The sequence below is a fragment of the Erythrolamprus reginae genome, chromosome 7 (assembly GCF_031021105.1).
Source record: "Erythrolamprus reginae isolate rEryReg1 chromosome 7, rEryReg1.hap1, whole genome shotgun sequence".
Lineage (NCBI taxonomy): Eukaryota > Metazoa > Chordata > Lepidosauria > Squamata > Dipsadidae > Erythrolamprus > Erythrolamprus reginae.
The window spans coordinates 72,485,179-72,505,287 of NC_091956.1; the positions used below are offsets into that span (position 1 = coordinate 72,485,179).

The 20,109-nt window shown below is 41.9% G+C and overlaps 1 protein-coding gene across 3 annotated transcripts in view; it reads right to left on the reverse strand.

Annotated features, from left to right (window-relative positions):
* The window catches only part of SH3D19 (SH3 domain containing 19), an 88,272-nt gene that overhangs the window by 60,368 nt on the left and 7,795 nt on the right, over positions 1-20,109 (reverse strand). For 2 of the 3 annotated variants that reach the window (XM_070757815.1, XM_070757816.1), the window contains exon 2: positions 1,947-1,986. In XM_070757815.1, the coding sequence (XP_070613916.1) occupies positions 1,947-1,986 (40 nt within the window). Of the gene's footprint in view, positions 1-1,946; positions 1,987-4,656; positions 4,741-20,109 lie in introns of those variants that run through there. The other variant, XM_070757817.1, reaches the window with a different exon arrangement.

The following is a 20,109-nucleotide window of genomic DNA, read 5'->3' on the forward strand; positions in this document are numbered from 1 at the left end:
CTGCTCCCACCATTTGCTGCACGAATCCCAGTGACCAGTTAGGTCCCACAGAGTGGGCCTTCTCCGGGTCCCGTCAACTAAACAATATCGTTTGGCGGGACTCAGGGGAAGAGCCTTCTCTGTGGTGGCCCCGGCCCTTTGGAACCAACTCCCTCCAGAGATTAGAATTGCCCCCACCTTCCTTGCCTTTCGTAAGCTTCTTAAAACCTACCTCTGCCATCAGGCATGGGGGAACTGAGATATTCTTTCCCCCTAGGCCTTACAATTTACGCATGGTATGTATGTTTGGTTTTATAATAAGTTTTTTTTTAGTTCTTTAGTATTGGATTGTTACATGCTGTTTTTTATCACTGTTGTTAGCCGCCCCGAGTCTGTGGAGCGGGGCGGCATACAAATCCAATAAATAAATAAATAAATAAAAATAAATAAATTTGTGGACCTGCGAGTGCTTGCACATGCCTGGTATTCACAAAGAACATTCCCTCCCTCCACGACCAAGCCTCCAAGTTGGAAAGGTTGGAGATTGCTGTTCTAAAGTATATGACACAGGGCTGTCACATTTCATACCTGCTGGGTATATGAATATCCTGATCTGCAACACAGATATTTAACACAATACAGTATGGTGTATTTTTATAAGCTTGATTCAATTCTGATCATCCCCTACTGTACATTTTCAACTAAGTTTGAGTAATTATAAAATATTTTACATGAGAAGCAGGGCAATTAAAGCTTTCACACCACCTCAAGGTATGCACTAAAAAAATCAAGCAATGACTAAATTTCTTGCTGTTGGCACCTGTATTTCTTGTGTTAAAAAAACAAAGACTAACATTGCTTACAGCACATTAAAGTACACATAGGCTTGAGCATCCTATGGGTCTAAAGCCACATATTGCCCTTAGTTAAATTACATATGACCTAGTCAAAAACATTTCCAATCTTGAAATGTCAGAAAACTGCAACTGTTTTTAGCAATAATATCTTAAAGGGCTCAGCATTCAATAGTTTAAAGCAAACAAAATACTTGGTGGGTAAAAAATAGTGTCTCGGCAATCAAATCAGATTATAACCCTTTCATGTTTTTATCATTGGAAAGAAATAAAATTTTCCATTTCCCAATTAACTGACATCCAGCACACTTTATCAATATATAGAAATATATTATTGTAGCAATCTTCAAGTGAACATATCTCTGTCCTCCTTATTTATGAACTGTTTACATATATTGACTGGGTGCTAATATCTTCAAGAGGTACAGTATATTAAATTGTTAATAATCTTTAAGATTATCATAGATAAAATGGAGCAGAGCAAATTGTAGACATTAAAAAGGCAATACGTTCCTTGTATTGCCACACTATATTTCCTTTTAATTATTTTATCCCACAATGGGATTATGTATTTTATTTTATTTTATTGATAAGACCATAAGACTAATCAATTAATAAACTATTCTATTCTACAAGGACATGTCATTTTAAGTTCCATAATGTCCCTATATCTTTCAGTGGCTACATTCACAGATTATGATATAATATTACTTTTAATTATAGTTTATAAAATGTACTGAGCGGATACAGAAATTTTCTGGGTTAAAGACACATTTGCCCTTTAAGTGACATACTGAACACTGTGTTACAAAAAACTACAGTTCTTTTCATTTGTCACAATTATTAAAGACATGCACTTCCTTGTTTTTCGGTCCTATATAAAGAATATTATAAATGCAAGAAATAGAAAAAGAGTACATATGCATATCCAGTGAAATGTTTACCCTATTTGAAAGTTTGAAACGACTCAATGTGAACCTTTATAATTACCAGAGCAAATCTAAAATGCAAAATTAATGGTTTTAATATTTTCATTCAATTACAGTTTCTTAATTCTTTTCAGTACAACACAGAAGTACATAAACAGAACAAAAAACAGAAAAACAATCTCACCCTGATGAACGGTGGTCTGGTTTATTTCTTTCTGAACGATCTAGAATTTAAAAAAAAACATGTCCACAAAAGATGTTAATTTAGTTCACTGTCCTACAGATATAAACTTTTTAAAACGCTATTTTTAAAAGCGAAGCTTTACTTTGTAGGGGATACTTTGCCTGAAGGAAATAAAAACATCTGCAGAGAATATTTAAGCGTATCGCAGAGAAATACAATTTTCTTTATGCTTGTTAAGTTGGTTTTTTATGTTTAACAGATGCTGTCCTCTGCTAAAAACCTAACAGTTTCCCAAAGAATGTGGGAAAGGAGTGGAAAAGAAAACCACAGGATTAGTCAGCGCCTAAGAATCATTTCATGAATCACAGCTGGCAGACTCTAGGAAAGGATGGGAGAAACACTCAGCGACAGTAACAGTTTGTGAAAGTACTGACTATATTTCTATTATGCCGTTCTCCATGATATTCTACAACTGCAGGCATCTAAGCCTTTCTGTGTTCTTTTTCCAGAGAAATAATATTACTAGACTGATTTTCTTTTTAATAAGTGGGTCTTCTCCGGGTCCCGTCAACTAAACAATGTCGCTTGACGGGCCCCAGGGGAAGAGCCTTCTCTGTGGCGGCCCCGGCCCTCTGGAACCAACTCCCCCCCAGAGATTAGAATTGCCCCCACCCTCCTTGCCTTTCGTAAGCTGCTTAAAACCCACCTCTGCCGCCAGGCATGGGGGAATTGAGATACTCTTTCCCCCTAGGCCTTTACAATTTTATGCATGGTATGTCTGTATGTATGTTTGGTTTTTATAATAATGGGTTTTTAAATGTTTTTAGTATTGGATTAGTATTATATGCTGTTTTATTATTGCTGTTAGGCGCCCCGAGTCTCCGGAGAGGGGCAGCATACAAATCCAATAGATAGATAGATAGATAGATAGATAGATAGATAGATAGATAGATAGATAGATAGATAGATAGATAGATAGATAAATAAATAAATAGATAAATAATAAGACTGGGTGAAAATTGTCTTATATTTCTTAATATTAATCGCTCCAAGCTTGACTGTAAAAAATATGACTTTAGCAATCGAGTTGTCGAAGCGTGGAACTCATTACCGGACTCCGTAGTGTCAACCCCTAACCCCCAACATTTCTCCCTTAGACTATCCACGATTGACCTCTCCAGGTTCCTAAGAGGTCAGTAAGGGGCATACATAAGTGCACTAGCCTGCCTTTCGTCCCCTGTCCAATTGTCTCTCCTTATCTCATATATCATATATATCTTTTCTTCCTTTCATATATCTTCTCCTCTATTTTTATATCTTCTCTTTATATATAATACTTTATGTTTATTCTCTTCAATGTGTATTGGACAAAATAAATAAATAAATAAATAAATAAATAAATAAATAAATAAATAAATATTGGGTGATTGAAGACTAGGCAAGATGACTTGAATGTTAGTTATAATTACGGTATAAATTATATTATATTAGAAAACGCTTTGGAGTTTTAAAACTACAACGAGTCTATTGTATATATCATCAAAATATAAACAGTTCCCCAAGAAAGGATCATTTCCTCTGCAAAATATTCTATGCTACTTTTTTTTCCGCAGATTTTTTTTTTCTTCCACAAACTCCAGTCCAAGTTTTAGAGCTGCCTGAAGAAGTCTCAGCAATTTTCCTGGCAAGGTTTTTCACAAGTATCCTTGCCTCCTTCCTACAGCTGAGAAAAAATTATTGGCCCAAGAATAGTCAGCTGGCTTTCTGTTTCCCTGTTTCCAGCCTGATGCCTTAACCACCACACTAAACTGGCTGGCACAGTCTACGTAGAGGGACGGCATACAAATCCAATAAATAATAATAATAATAATAATAATAATAATAATAATAATAATAATAATAATAATAATAAATTTACAAACACAGCTATTCAAATATAAAAGCACAATATTACAAGACTTGCATAGCATTCCGCTGTGCTAAATCTTATTGCCGGTATTTTTATTAACTTCCCAGGAATTCTGTTTAACTTTCTTTTTACTTTTTATAGCATATGTAATCTATGGATTGCTTTATAACTTTATAACCGCAATATAAATAATGATATAGTCTCTTTTTCATATATAAAGATTTTTCCAAAATAGTACTTTAAGTTACAATATCTGGAACCACTTAATGGTCTCATTTCATTTTATAAGCCCCCAGACTAGATTAAAATACTTTTAAGGCAATTTCTTACATTTTAACATGGTGCTTGGTAGGCAGAATACTCTCACCTATATCATTTGTTGCACTGCCATTTTCTCAAACTGTGCAGTACTTTTTAATTTGTACTTCATTTTTCTATTTTGCAAGCAAGAGCATTTATTGCTGTCTATTCATAGCAACTGAGGCATGCCAACATAGCAACATAAATATTTAGCACTAAAACTACATTTGAAAAACAAAGTCAACATTCAAGATATAATCTTAAGGAGGCATATTATATATATAATATATATATATATATATATATATATATATTTGTTTGTTTTCTGTCTTCTGCTTTCCCTTACTATTTTTTTAAAAAAATTAAAAATATTTTTCTTAGTTTTCAAAATCTATTTGTAAGCTTTAAATAAAATTAACTCTTCTTTAAAAAAAGCTTTCCCATAGGGAAATATAAGAAAATATGTTATTTTCTGTCTTCACAACCTCATAATTGTCATACCTGAAATTACAGAGAAGCAAACAATCCTTTCCCTTCATGTTACTATCCTGTGCAGAAAGTAAACTTTTATGGTCATTCATACAGCCCCGTCCAGCAGAACGAATCAAGAAATGTTTCAAGTTGTACACCACCAGAAATGAGAATGAGAAATCACAAAACATGTAAACAACATTCGAAATTATTCCTCTAAGGAGGTTTCTGATTGGCAGTTCTACTGTAGCCAATCTCAGAATTGGAATGCTGTCATTCAGGAAGTGAATGTTATTCCATTTTCCCCCTTTCTTTCTTTGTTTAAACAGGAAATAGTTTAGCTGGGCTTGCATAATTTACTGCTCAAAACATCTTCTAAAATGATAGCAAATTTTTTAGAGGAAGATTTTTTAAAAAACAAAAAAAGGACTGATAAATACTAATCATTGTCAGTTAAAAAAAGGTTCTTGTTTTTTTAAAGAAGCCTTTTATTCTGTCTTAAACAGGATTATTAGTCAGTGCAAGTGAAGTCTGTTAGCTTTTTAAGTCCCACGACTTGGTGCTACATACCGTGTTTCCCCGATAGTAAGGCAGTGTCTTACTATCTTTTTACCCCCAAAAGCCCCACTGTGTCTTACTTTGGGGGTATGTGTTATATTGTCCCGGGCACCGGGGCCGGCTCGTCTTCGGGCTTCGGCCCGGGCGAGGCCTCTTCTCCTCCGGGCGGGCGGCGTTAGGCAGCGTTGCGCGGCAGGCGCGGCTGCCCGTTGGGCCCGGCCTCCATCCCTCCTGCGCCGCGGCGGGGCCGGTCCAAGATGCGCATCCTGGGGGCGCCTGGCTGGCCGGCTCCGGAGGCTGCGGCTCCTCCCGCTGCTGCCCAACGCCGAGGATGCCCCGCGCCCAGCCCGGCTACGGCAGCAGGCAGGCAGCCCCAGGTGCGGCGGGGAGAGCAAAGGCGGCTTCGGCCCGGGCGAGGCCTCTTCTCCTACGGGCGGGCGGCGTTAGGTGGCGTTGCGCGGCAGGCGCGGCTGCCCGTCGGGCCCGGCCTCCATCCCTCCTGTGCCGCGGCGGGGCCGGTCCGCGATGCGCGTCCTGGGGGTGCCCGGCTGGCCGGCTCTGGAGGCTGCGGCTCCTCCCGCTGCTGCCCAACGCCGAGGATGCCCCGCGCCCAGCCCGGCTACGGCAGCAGGCAGGCAGGCAGCCCCAGGTGCGGTGGGGAGAGCAAAGGCGGCTTCGGCCCGGGCGAGGCCTCTTCTCCTACGGGTGGGCGGCGTTAGGTGGCGTTGCGCGGCAGACGCGGCTGCCCGTCGGGCCCGGCCTCCATCCCTCCTGCGCCGCGGTGGGGCCGGTCCGCGATGCGCGTCCTGGGGGCGCCCGGCTGGCCGGCTACGGAGGCTGCGGCTCCTCCCGCTGCTGCCCAACGCCGAGGATGCCCCGCGGCCAGCCCGGCTACGGCAGCAGGCAGGCAGGCAGCCCCAGGTGCGGCGGGGAGAGCAAAGGCGGCGGCGGGAGTAGCGGACGCCTCCCTCGCTTTTAGTACCGTGTTTCCCCGAAAATAAGACATATGTCTTACTTTCGGGGTATGGCTTTTATTAGCCGACCCCCCTGAAACCCCCCATATGTCTTACAATCGGGGGGGGGGGTCTTACTATCGGGGAAACAGGGTAGAAACATAGAAGACTGACGGCAGAAAAAGACCTCATGGTCCATCTAGTCTGCCCTTATACTATTTTTTGTATTTTATCTTAGGATGAATCTATGTTTATCCCAGGCATGTCTAAATTCAGTTATTGTGTATTTACCAACCACGTCTGCTGGAAGTTTGTTCCAAGGATCTACTACTCTTTCAGTAAAATAATATTTTCTCATGTTGCTTTTGATCTTTCCCCCAACTAACTTCAGATTGTGTCCCCTTGTTCTTGTGTTCACTTTCCTATTAAAAACACTTCCCTCCTGAACCTTATTCAACCCTTTGACATATTTAAATGTTTCGATCATGTTCCCCCTTTTCCTTCTGTCCTCCAGACTATACAGATTGAGTTCATGAAGTCTTTCCTGATACGTTTTATGCTTAAGACCTTCCACCATTCTTGTAGCCCGTCTTTGGACCTGTTCAGTTTTGTCAATATCTTTTTGTAGGTGAGGTCTCCAGAACTGAACACAGTACTCCAAATGTGGTCTCACCAGCGCTCTATATAGCGGGATCACAACCTCTCTCTTCCTGCTTGTTATACCTCTAGCTATGCAGCCAAGCATCCTACTTGCTTTTCCTACCACCCGACCACACTGCTCACCCATTTTGAGACTGTCAGAAATCACTACACCTAAATCCTTCTCTTCTGAGGTTTTTGCTAACACAGAACTACCAATACAATACTCAGATTGAGGATGCATAGGGAAGAGTTATTAGGAAATGTTAGGGGGGAAAAGGCTCAAAACATGAAACTGGTATTAGGCATTTAAAATATTTTCCAGATTTTGCGTCAAAGAACTACATTAGCGGTAATATTATTTGCAAGAATGTTAGTATCCAAGTCCAGATTTTAAAAGTAATGCATGCAGATTATAATCAATATACAGTGATCCCTCGATTAGCGCGGGGGTTACGTTCCAAGACCTCCCGCGCTAATCGATTTCCGCGTTATAGTGGTGCGGAAGTAAAAAACACCATCTGCGCATGCGCGCCATTTTTTTCATGGCCGCACATGCGCAGATGGTGGAGTTTGCGTGTGGGCGGCGGGGAAGACCAAGGGAAGGTTCCTTCGGCTGCCCAACAGCTGATCTGCTCCGCAGCGCGGAAGCAGCGAGGAGCCGAAGATGGGGTTTCCCCGTTGCCCAGGCAAAGGGGAAACCCCATCTTCGGCTCCTCGCTGCTGCCGCGCTGCGGAGCGGATCAGGTGTTGGGCGGCTGAAGGAACCTTCCCTTGGTCTTCCCGCCGCCCAGGCAAAGGGGAAACCCCAAGATCGCTTGCCGCTTGCCGCTTGCCGTATTGCAGCTTGGAGCCTTGCTTCGCCTCCTTCGCTCTCTCTCTTTCTCTCACTGTTACCGGTGTGGTATAAGAGAGAGAAAGAGAGAGAAAGGAGGGCGACTTGCCAGTCCACGCCCCCCTGGATGAGCGGCCCCGCATGGCCCCAGCGCCGGACTCCGCCGTTGCCTCCGCCCTTGTTCGGCTCTGCAGCTGAGAGGCCACGTCCACCCCCTCCTCGGTGTCCCCGGCGCCCAGCGTCCCCACGCCGCCTCCACCTCCCGGTAATGCGCCCGACCTCTGCCTCTCTCTTTCTCTCTCATATACCACGCCGGCAACAGGGAGAGAAAGAGAGAGAGAAATGATAGAAAAAAGTGGAGAAAAAAAGAGAAATAAGAAAATGATTGAAGCAGAGAATGACAGGAAAGAAAGAGAAAGAGACAGAGAAGTGACTCTTGGTGATGACGTATGACGTCATCGGGTGGGAAAAACCGTGGTATAGCAAAAAAAACGTGGAGTATTTTTTAATTAATATTTTTTGAAAAACCGTGTTGTAGCGTTTCGCACTAATCGAGACCGTGCTAATCGAGGGATCACTGTACATAGATGTTAATATATTTAAATTTTAATAGCTGAAGCAGTGAAGTGTTGTACAATGAGTGAGAACACACATTAATTGGTCAAAGACAGCTGGCCACTACACGAGGCAACCTGAGCTCTGATTGGCTGCTGTGAATGAAAAGGGTGGGTTTCCTTGTTTCCCACCTTTTTTCCTCTGGATGCTATTGGTGCTCTCTGTGATTTACCCAATGATGTTCCTAGTTGGCCTTCTCCCGTTGGCTAGACAATGTCGTCTTGTGGGGCCCAGGGCAAGAGCCTTCTTTGTGGCGGCCCCGGCCCTCTGGAATCAGCTCCCTCCAGAGATTCGCACTGCCCCCACCCTCTTCGCCTTTTGCAAGAGCCTTAAAACTCATTTATGTCGCCAGGCATGGGGCAATTAGATCAAGCTTCCCCTCCTCTGTTTATGAGATGCAATGTGTGGTTGTGAATGAATTGGTTAACTATTTTTTATTATATTTATTTATTCATTCATTCATTCATTCATTCATTCATTCGATTTTTTATGCCACCCTTCTCCTTAGACTCAGGGCGGCTTACAACATGTTAGCAATAGCACTGTTTAACAGAGCCAGCCTATTGCCCCCACAATCCGGGTCCTCATTTTACCCACCTCGGAAGGATGGAAGGCTGAGTCAACCTTGAGCCGGTGATGAGATTTGAACCGCTGACCTTCAGATCTACAGTCAGCTTCAGTGGCCTGCAGTACAGCACTCTACCTGCTGCGCCACCCCAGCTCATGGGATTTTAGTAGTAACTTTTAATGAATTAGATTTGTTGCTGTGTTATTTTTGTACCTTGTGAGCCGCCCCGAGTCTTTGGAAAAGGGCGGCATACAAATCTAATAAATAATAATAATAATAATAATAATAATAATAATAATAATAATAATAATAGTGTATTGATTTACCTGGCTATGTTCCTCTTATTTACTGTAAATATATTTAGTTATATAAAACCACAAATTCTTGTCAGCGTCTCTGACTCCATTTGGATACCGGCCATGCAATTCCCTGACAACAGATATTTATTTATTTTATTTGTTAAATATATATAGGATAGCAGTAGTTTGTATAAACATAAGTAAAAAGTAATGATAAAAGATGACAATAAGACAGTAGGACAGGAATGGTGGGCGCAGTGATGCACTTATGGATGCCCCTTACAGACCTCTTAGAAACGGGGAGAGGTCGACTGTAGACAATCTAAGGTTAAAGTTTTGGGGGTTTGGGGAAGAAACCACAGAGTCAGGTAGCAATAGCACTTAGACCTATTATTATTATTTATTAGATTTGTATGCCGCCCCTCTCCGCAGACTCGGGGCGGCTCACAACAGTGATAAAAACAATATATATTGACAAATCTAATAATTTAAAATCTAAAATAACAATTGTACATTTAAAAAATCTAAAAGCAAGGAACTCCAATATAAAAAACATACATACAGTCATATCATGCACTAAAACTACATAGGCGGGGGAGATGTCTCAGTTCCCCCACGCTTGACGACAGAGGTGGGTTTTAAGGAGTTTGCGAAAGGCAAGGAGGGTGAGAGCAGTTCTAATCTCTGGAGGGAGCTGATTCCAGAGGGTCGGAGCCGCCACAGAGAAGGCTCTTTCCCTGGGTCCCGCCAGACGACATTGTTTAGTCGCCGGGACCCAGAGAAGACCAACTCTGTGGGACCTGACCGGTCGCTGGGATATATACTGCTTATATACTGCTTTGCCGCCCTCTCTAAGCGGTTTATAGAGTCAGCATATCTGGGTCCTCATTTTACACACCTCGGAAGGATGAAGACTAAGTCAATCTTGAGCCTGGTGAGAATTGAACAGCAGTCAGCAGAAGCAGCTTGCAGTACTGCACTCTAACCACTGCACCACCATGGCTCATAGAGTACTGCATTCCAAGTATTGATCACTCTATTGCTGAAGTCGATATGTGGTTTTACCCTGTTTCCCCGAAAATAAGTCACCCCCGAAAGTAAGATGTAGGAGAGGTTTCATAGAATTGCCTAATATAAGGCATCCCCCAAAAGTAAGACGTAGGAGACCTTTCGTTTCGCAACATTTCTGAACAGAACATATATAACACTGCTGGCCATAAATTGCATCCCCAAACGCTGCATCAATTAGTTTTAAAACACATCCAATACGCATCCAACATGCGGCTGCGTGTTTGGATGCATTTTTGCTGCAGCAGGGTACAGGATACAATTAATTGGAAAAAAAATAAGACATAAGTAAGACATAGCACATCTTTGGGAGCAAAAATTAATATAAGTCACTCAAGCCCTCATCACCTCGAGGTTCGACTACTGTAACGCTCTCTACATGGGGCTACCTTTGAAAAGTGTTCGGAAACTTCAGATCGTGCAGAACGCAGCCGCGAGAGCAATCATGGGCTTTCCAAGATATGTCCATGTCACACCAACACTCCACAGTCTGCATTGGTTGCCGATCAATTTACGGGCACAATTCAAAGTGTTGGTTATGACCTATAAAGCCCTTCATGGCATCGGACCAGAATACCTCCGAGACCGCCTTCTGCCGCACGAATCCCAGTGACCGGTTAGGTCCCACAGAGTGGGCCTTCTCCGGGTCCTGTCAACTAAACAATGTCGTTTAGCGGGACCCAGGAGAAGAGCCTTCTCTGTGGCGGCCCCGACCCTCTGGAACCAGCTCCCCCCGGAGATTAGAACTGCCCCCATCCTCCTTGTCTTTCGTAAACTACTCAAGACTCACTTATACAGCCAGGCATGGGGGAGTTGAGACACCTTTCCCCCAGGCTTTTTTATACTTTGTTTTATGTTTGGTATGAATGTGCTGTTTGGTTTTTTAAATAATGATAGGGTTTTATATGTTGTTTAATATTAGATTTGTTCCACTACTATATTGTTTTTATTACTGTTGTGAGCCACCCCGAGTCTTCGGAGAGGGGCGGCATACAAATCTAATTAATCATAATAATCATAATAATCATAATAATCATAATAATCATAATATGTGATGTCACATAAACAATAGCAATTCCAGCTGTTGCCATCATTAGCCAAATTCCCTAATGGACTAAGCAAGGCATACCTTTAATACAAATTCACCTAACAAAGAAAATCAATTTCTTAATCAGCTGGAAATTTCTCTGTTGATAAGACACCACTAAAAACAATACTATACTCTGCGCATGTGCAGTACTTTAAAAAAAAGCTTCTGAGCATAAGCAGAACCAAAAAAAGATGGTGGTACCTACAGCGCCACTGACAGAACCAGTTCATGTGCGTGTCAGGCCTGGGTCGCTGCCGGTTCCAGCGACTCAGGCCACCAAGTTACTAACGGTTCTTTACAATCAGTCCAAACTTGGTGGAACCCACCTCTGGTTCTAGGGGAGGTTGGAGTTCAATTGAACACAGTCAATTTTCTATCATTAAAATTCTACTTTTCATCAGGAATTCCAATAATTTCCTTTCCTTTTTTAAACCAACCAAGCTCTTTGACCTGAAAAGGACAAGAAAACTATTCCAATTAATTATTTTTAATTGGACCAATTGTAAGAATGAAGAAAAAAAGGAACATAACATTTTATTCTATAACTATTCAGTTCTTGATATCTGATCCATCGTTAAAAATAATAAACCACAAATTCTCACATTAATGTTAATTACTTTTCTACATTAAATGATACACAACAGTGAACAGAAACTAATTTATTCAGCGAAAGTAGAGTTAATTTATTTAGTTACTGGAAACAAAATGGACCTCAGTTATCTTATTGGCCTAATGCAGTTTAAAAATTATGTAAATAAACAAACATAAATATAAGAAATGGCATGATGATTCAATTATGACAGAACTTACGTATTAAAGATTTCATACAATATTAATGATGAAGTGCATTTTTATTTATCATTTATCTATATGAGGTTTTTTTATGATGATCAAATAAAACAATTAAGTTATTTCAATTACTGTATATGGAAGAATGCTGAATCTTTGCATCCAGCAGGACCAAAGCTATTTTAAACTATTAAGTACCTTGGATTTTGAAAGCAGAATATGAATAATATATAAAGAATAAGTTACTTGGCAACCCTGCACAAAATCTTTCCCGTAGGGAACTTTATAATGTGCTTCCTTATTGCTCTTGACATCATGCTGTGTGAATGTACTTTAGACACGGCATATTTGCATACGTTTTTGTTTTATATATAAGAAGTTTTAAATCCAACATTCTTTCAAGAATACTTTGCCTCCCACACTTGCAACCCACAGAAAAGAAAGTACAATACATATATATGCCTACAACATGCCTGCCATTATTGATAGTCCTCAATTTACAGCAGTTCATTTAGTTACAATTAAAAGTTACAACGGCCCTGGAAAAAAGTGACTTATGACCCATTTTCACCTTTATAACCATTGCAGCATTTCCATGATCAAAATTCAGGTGCTTGGCTGACCCATATCTATGTCATATTTATGACAGTTGCAGTGTTCCAGGAACACGTGGTCACCTTTTTCAACCTTCTGACAAAGCCCTACATGGCATTGGACCAGAGTACCTCCGGAACCGCCTGCTACCACACGAATCCCAGCGACCGATAAGGTCCCACAGAGTTGGCCTTCTCCGGGACCCGTCGACTAAACAATGTCGTTTGGCAGGCCCCAGGGGAAGAGCCTTCTCTGTGGCGGCCCCGGCCCTCTGGAAACAACTCCCCCCCCCCCGGAGATTAGAGCTGCCCCCACCCTTCCTGTCTTTCGTAAACTACTCAAGACTCACTTATACCGCCAGGCATGGGGGAGTTGAGACACCTTTCCCCCAGGCTTTTTTATACTTTGTTTTATGTTTGGTATGAATGTGCTGTTTGGTTTTTTAAATAATGATAGGGTTTTATATGTTTTTAATATTAGATTTGTTCCACTGCTATATTGTTTTTATTGCTGTTGTGAGCCGCCCCGAGTCTTCAGAGAGAAGCGGCATACAAATCTAATTAATTAATTAATTAATAAGTCTATGGCAAGGGTGTCAAACTCAAGGCCTGCAGGCATCCCTTTGGGAAAGCAGGGCAGGGCTGGGCTGGGGGGTCCCAGTGCCCTCAGAGTTTGAGGGCTGGGTGCTAGCCCTCTGCTGCCTAGGACTCTGGACAGCCTACACCACAATCCAGGGATCCTCCATGTGGCCTGAGAGGGCCAGAAGAGACTCCTTTGGAGGACAAGGGTTTCGCGCGCTCCCTGGTCTCGCCTTTCTCCACTGGAGACAATGGATCCCCTCCAGCCCCACTCAGGCCACCTCAGGTGCCTCCGACACTAGTGACGTTCAGCTGGCCATGCCCACTCTGGCCACACACCCCAACACAATGTGACCCTCAATGAAATTATGTTTGATAGTCTTGGTTTATGGGGAAACCAGTTTTACTTAACAATCAGTCTAAACAAAAGAACAAAAAAAGTTGGAAGAGATAGGAAGTTCCAAGTATAAGGAAAGTGAAACACATCACGTACTATGAGCATCATATTTAAGGACCCCCAGTTTATAGATTTTGTTTTACTCAGCTACGGCATATTATATACAGATGGTCCTCGACTTACAAACACTCATTTAGGCATGGTCCCAAGTTAGAAAAGCACTGAAAAAAGTGACTTATGACCAGTCCTTGCACTTAACAACCATCACAGCATCTCTATGGCCATATGTTCAAAATTCAGGTGCTTTGCAACCAGCATATAAAGCCCTTCATGGCATCGGACCAGAATATATCCGGGACCGCCTTCTGCCGCACGAATCCCAGCGACCGGTTAGGTCCCACAGAGTTGGCCTTCTCTGGGTCCCGTCAACTAAACAATGTTGTTTGGCGGGACACAGGAGAAAAGCCTTCTCTGTGGCAGCCCCGACCCTCTGGAACAAGCTCCCCCCGGAGATCAGAACTGCCCCCACCCTCCTCGCCTTTTGTAAACTCCTTAAAACCCACCTCTGCCGTCAGGCATGGGGGAACTGAGACATCTCCCCCGGGCCTATACAGTTTATACATGGTATGTTTGTGTGTATGCTTGCTTTTAATAATGGGTTTTTTAGTGTTTTTTAAATTATTAGATTTGTTCTTACATTGTCTTTGTTATTGTAGTGAGCCGCCCCGAGTCTACGGAGAGGGGCGGCATACAAATCTAATAAATAAATAAATAAATAAATAAATAAATAAATAAATAAATAAATAAATAAATAAATAAATAAATAAATAAATAAATAAATAAATAAATAAATAAATAAATAAAATAATAATAATAATAATAATAATAATAATAATAATAATAATAATAATAATAATATATTTACCATGGTTGCAGCATCCTGGAATCATCTGATCACTATTTGCAACCTTCCCAGCCAACTTCTAACTACAAACTCAATTGGAGAAACTGGACTTATTTCATTCTCTTAACAACTGCAGTGGTTTACTTAAAGCAGTTGCCAAAACAAATTTAAAATCAGGCATGATTCCCTTAACAACCACCTTGGTTAGCAAAGGATAGCCTGCTCCTAATTGTAAGTTGAGGACTGTCTGAAATATTATATTTGACCGTGGTTTATTCAACAAACCATGCTCATTTTACGACACAAAGTACAGTATAAATCTAGTCACAGTTTTACACTTAAGCGTATATATATCTATCTTGCTTGCTTTTGTACAAAAACAAGCCACATTCTGCTTTAGCACAAATATAAACTTAACTAATCTGTCACTAGATCACATATTCAATATATAGTATAAACAGGTTAATAGCAGCTCCCAATCTAACATTATGTACAGTTTTTTTCCGAACGCCATCACTCTACTAAACAAATAATTCCCTCAACACTGTCAGACTTTCTACTAAATCTGCACTTCTATTCTACTAGTTTTTCTCATCATTCCTATCACCCATTTCCTCCCATGTTGACTGTATGACTGTAACTTGTTGCGTATATCCTAAGATTTTATTAATATTGCTTCTTCATTGCTTATTTGACCCCTATGACAATCATTAAGTGTTGTACCACATGATTCTTGACAAATGTATATTTTATTTTATGTACACTGAGAGCATATGCACCAAGACAAATTCCTTGTGTGTCCAATCACAATTGGCCAATAAAAATTCTATTCTATTCTATTCTATTCTATTCTATTCTATAAGAGAATATACAAAAAATGGTTTTGTTGTAAAGAAATGTTAGCTTTCTATAAAATTTATGTTTTTAAATAATCTTCTTCACTTTACTTAGCAGAGTATTATCATAGCAGAATGGTGCAAGACAATGTATATTGGGCACATAAATACACTGACTCCAATATAAGCTTATGTGTTTTCCAAATTAAGTTAGCTGTTGGTATATCTTGAATTCTGAACAACATTGAATTGTCTATATTTATAACCAACAACAATTTAACTTTGGTGTTTTCTCTATTGTATTGTTGGCTGGGGAATTCTGGGAGTTGAAGTCCAAATATCTCCAAGTTGCCAAGGTTGGGAAACACTGGTCTAGATAACCTGGACATAAACTGTTTCAACTCCTACCCTCAAAACTTCGCTACAGCGCACTGCACACCAAGATAACTAGACACAAGAACAGTTTTTTCGCGAACACCATCATAATAATTCATCTGCACTTCTATTCTACTAGTTTTTCTCATCATTCCTATCATCCTTTTCCTCCCACTTAGGACTGTATGACTGTAACTTGTTGCTTGTATCCTAAGATTTTTATTAATATTGATTGTTTCTTCATTGCTTATTTGACCCCTATGACAATCATTAAGTTTTGTACCACATGATTCTTGACAAATGTATCTTTTTCTTTTATGTACACTGAGAGCATATGCACCAAGACAAATTCCTTGTGTGTCCAATCACACTCGGCCAATAAAATTCTATTCTATTCTAAAAATAATTATTTATACATAATCCAAACATGCCATTTATTTTCTTTCCATACAGTTTCCAAACACATATACAGTGGTCCCTCGATTTACACGTTCTCGATTAGCGCGAAACGCTGCAACACGGTTTTTCAAAAAATATTAATTAAAAAATAATAAAGTTATTATATAATTCTTGTTCCCACAATTGTTTTCCATCCTTGATATCATATATTGTTGTTCTTCATGGCGGCCGCCGCCGGCGCCCGGCCGGGATTGCCAACCTTTCCGCCGCTGCCTCTCCTAAGCTCGCCTGGGGGCGGTTGGGGGGTCGGGCCCCGCGTCTCCTGGAGGGTGACGGCGCAGCAGCCTGCCTCCCCCGCGCTTTACTGCGGCCGCATCGGGGCGGCGACCTGAGGGGGCGCCGCGAGTGGGTTGCGGAGCGGCGGCAGCAACTCCTGAAGGGGGCTCCCGCGCGAGCCAGCTGGGAAATCCTCGCGCCTTCCACCCGCTCTCCCGACAGGCACTAAACTTCCAACTTCTCCCCGGCGCCGGCCGTGCAATCCAACATGGCAGGGAGCGGAGGCGCGGGCGAGACCAAACGCTGCGGAAAGCAGAGGGGAGGACGCGGGGTCGAGGCGCCTCGGGCCGGCCAGCCCGCGTCGCCGCTTCTCGGCCCGGCACCCCTCGGGTTGGACTCTCTTTCAGCCGCCGCCGGTCCGGAGAGAGTGAGAAAGATTCTCTCCCTCTTCCAAAGGCAAAGAAAGGCCATTCTGATGGCAGTTCTCCTCCCAATTTTCCTTTGGTTCTGCTGTACTGCCACCATCCACATCCTCCAGTTTGTTGTTCTCATGGCGCTCTGGCAATTCTCCATTCCTTTCGTCCTTCAGAGCTTTTAAGAATGACGGTGAGCGGGGCGAATCGGGCGGGCGGGGGGTAGCGGCAAGAAGCCCGGAAAAATCACCATTGCATTGCCAGCCTCCGAATTTGCGTCGCTCCACCTTCTGCGCATGTGCGGCCAGGGCGCGCATGCGCAGAAGGTGTTTTTACTTCCGCATCCAGTATAACGCGGAAATCGGTTAGCGCGGGAGGTCTTGGAACGTAACCCCCGCGCTAACCGAGGGATCACTGTATAGTGTTCCCTTGATCTTCACGGGGGATGCGTTCCGAGACCGCCCGCGAAAGTCGAATTTCCGAGAAGTAGAGATGCGGAAGTAAATACATTATTTTTGGCTATGAACAGTATCACAAGCCTTCCCTTAACACTTTAAACCCCTAAATCACCATTTCCCTTTCCCTTAGCAACCATTTAGATTATTACTCGCCGTGTTTATTTATTAAAGTATTTTAAAAAAATATTTATTAAAGACAGACAAAAGTTTGGCGATGACATATTACGTCATCGGGCAGGAAAAACCATGGCATAGGGGAAAAAACCGCAAAGTATTTTTTAATTAATATTTTTGAAAAACCGCGGTATAGACTTTTCGCGAAGTTTGAACCCGCGAAAATCGAGGGAACACTGTATTATCTTCTTATGTAACTAATTGTTTCTAGTCATCTTTTTGCAGTACTTTTCTCAGTAGATGTTTTTCTGTTTCACTGGTGTTATATACCAGAATGGTCTTAATTGTGCTGAATTCCAACATACAAGTCATATATCAGAAAAATAATTAGTGGGGATACTTCCTGAGGAAGCCCGTCAACATTTTATTTCTGGTATATAACTTTCAGCAGGAGGGAGAAAGTGAAGGACAAATTTAATGCTTCTTGTGCAAATTTTAAAAACCTGTGCCAAATTTCAAAAGCTTTTATAAATTATAAATTATAAAGATTATACAGTCTCTGCCAAGATCTATTTCATCCTTCATATAAAAAGTTAGGTGAAAAAAGAACCAAGTAACAAAAACAGAAGTGCAAGAAAGAGAAGAGGGATGATTAGAAAAGAATAGCTTTATCCACTCACTGTGGTTTTTGCCTTTCTCCAATCAACAAATGGCTTCAATAATTTATCTTGGTGGGCATGGCAGGTGTGACTTGGTGGGCATGGCAGGGGAAGGATACTGTAAATTCTCCATTCCCTCCCCACTCCAGGGGAAGGTTACTGCAAAATCCCCATTTCCTGCTGATCAGCTGGGACTTGGGAGGCAGAGGAGAGGGGCGGGACCAGCCAGAGGTGGTATTTACCAGTTCTGTGAACTACTCAAAATTTCCACTACCGGTTCTCCAGAACTAGTCAGAACTTGCTAAATCTCACCTCTGGTTTTATGCATTTACTTGCTTTCATCCTAGGAGTGGCTTTCTGACATATTTATATAAATTTGAATGTCCACTCATCAGGAAAAGCATCAGTGAGCGGGGTGGCGCAGCAGGTAGAGTGCTGTACTGCAGGCCACTGAAGCTGACTGTAGATCTGAAGGTCAGCGGTTCAAATCTCATCACCGGCTCAAGGTTCACTCAGCCTTCCATCCTTTCAAGGTGGGTAAAATGAGGACCCAGATTGTGGGGGCAATAGGCTGGCTCTGTTAAAAAAGTGCTATTGCTAACATGTTGTAAGCCGCCCTGAGTCTAAGGAGAAGGACGGCATAAAAATCGAATGAATGAATGAATGAATCATATACTTAAAACAACAACTTGAATTTCTAGCTTCCATTTATCTACTTCAATTTTGTTTTTTGTAAAAAGAAACTGATTTTTACTCTTTACCTTTGGATTTTTTAAAAAAAACAACATTCATTTTGTATTAAGAATTATATTTTTTTACAGATCATGTTTTTACAGTTAGTGGAAAAACTGCAACTTCTTTGTAGCTCCATGTGTCCTTTGGTACAAATACCAACAGACAAGTACTTTTCTGTAAAATTAAAACAGCATTGTGCTTAGTGGTGCTGGTTCATTTCCAAGGACAAGCAGCGATAGATAATAGTCAAAGAGCCTCTGTTGCCATCCCTAATTTATTCCAACAGTACGTGAGCGAGAACCAACTGACTTGAACAGATTCTTCCTACTGAGTTCTTTTGCCTAAACAAAAGTCACAGGGATAATCTTTTGCTTTTGATATATATTCAGTGCATACATGCACTGACTACTGGGGAATGTGGTCAGTTGTAAATTCAAAGCAGTGAAAGTGACAGGAAAATAAGGAACAATGAATTCAAATGTCTACTATTTATTATTTATTTATTTATTAATCAGATTTGTATGCCGCCCCTCTCCGCAGACTCGGGGCGGCTCACAGCAATAATAATACAATGTAAACAAATCTAATATTTAAGTTAATTTAAAACCCCAATCATACATACTAACATACCATGCATAAATTTTATAAGCCTAGGGGGAGGGAAAGTCTCAATTCCCCCATGCCTGACGACAGAGGTGGGTTTTAAGGAGCTTACGAAAGGCAAGGAGGGTGGGGGCAACTCTGATATCTGAGGGGAGTTGGTTCCAAAGGGTCGGGGCCACCACAGAGAAGGCTCTTCCCCTGGGTCCTGCCAACCGACATTGTTTAGTTGACGGGACCCGGAGAAGGCCAACTCTGTGGGACCTAACTGGTCGCTGTGATTTGTGCGGCAGAAGGCAGTCCCGGAGATATTCTGGTCTGGTGCCATGAAGGGCTTTATAGGTCATAACCAACACTTTGAATTGTGACCGGAAACTGATCGGCAACCAATGCAGACTGCGGAGTGTTGGTGTGACATGGGCGTATTTAGGAAAGCCCATGATAGCTCTCGCAACTGCATTCTGCACGATGTGAAGTTTCCGAACACTTTTCAAAGGTAGCCCCATGTAGAGAGCATTACAGTAGTCGAGCCTCGAGGTGATGAGGGCATGAGTGACTGTGAGCAGTGACTCCCGGTCCAAATAGGGCCGCAACTGGTGCACCAGGAGAACCTGGGCAAATGCCCCCCTCGCCACAGTTGAAAGATGTTTCTCTAATGTGAGCTGTAGATCGAGGAGGATGCCCAAGTTGCGGACCCTCTCCGATGGGGTTATAGAACTATCTACCCAGCA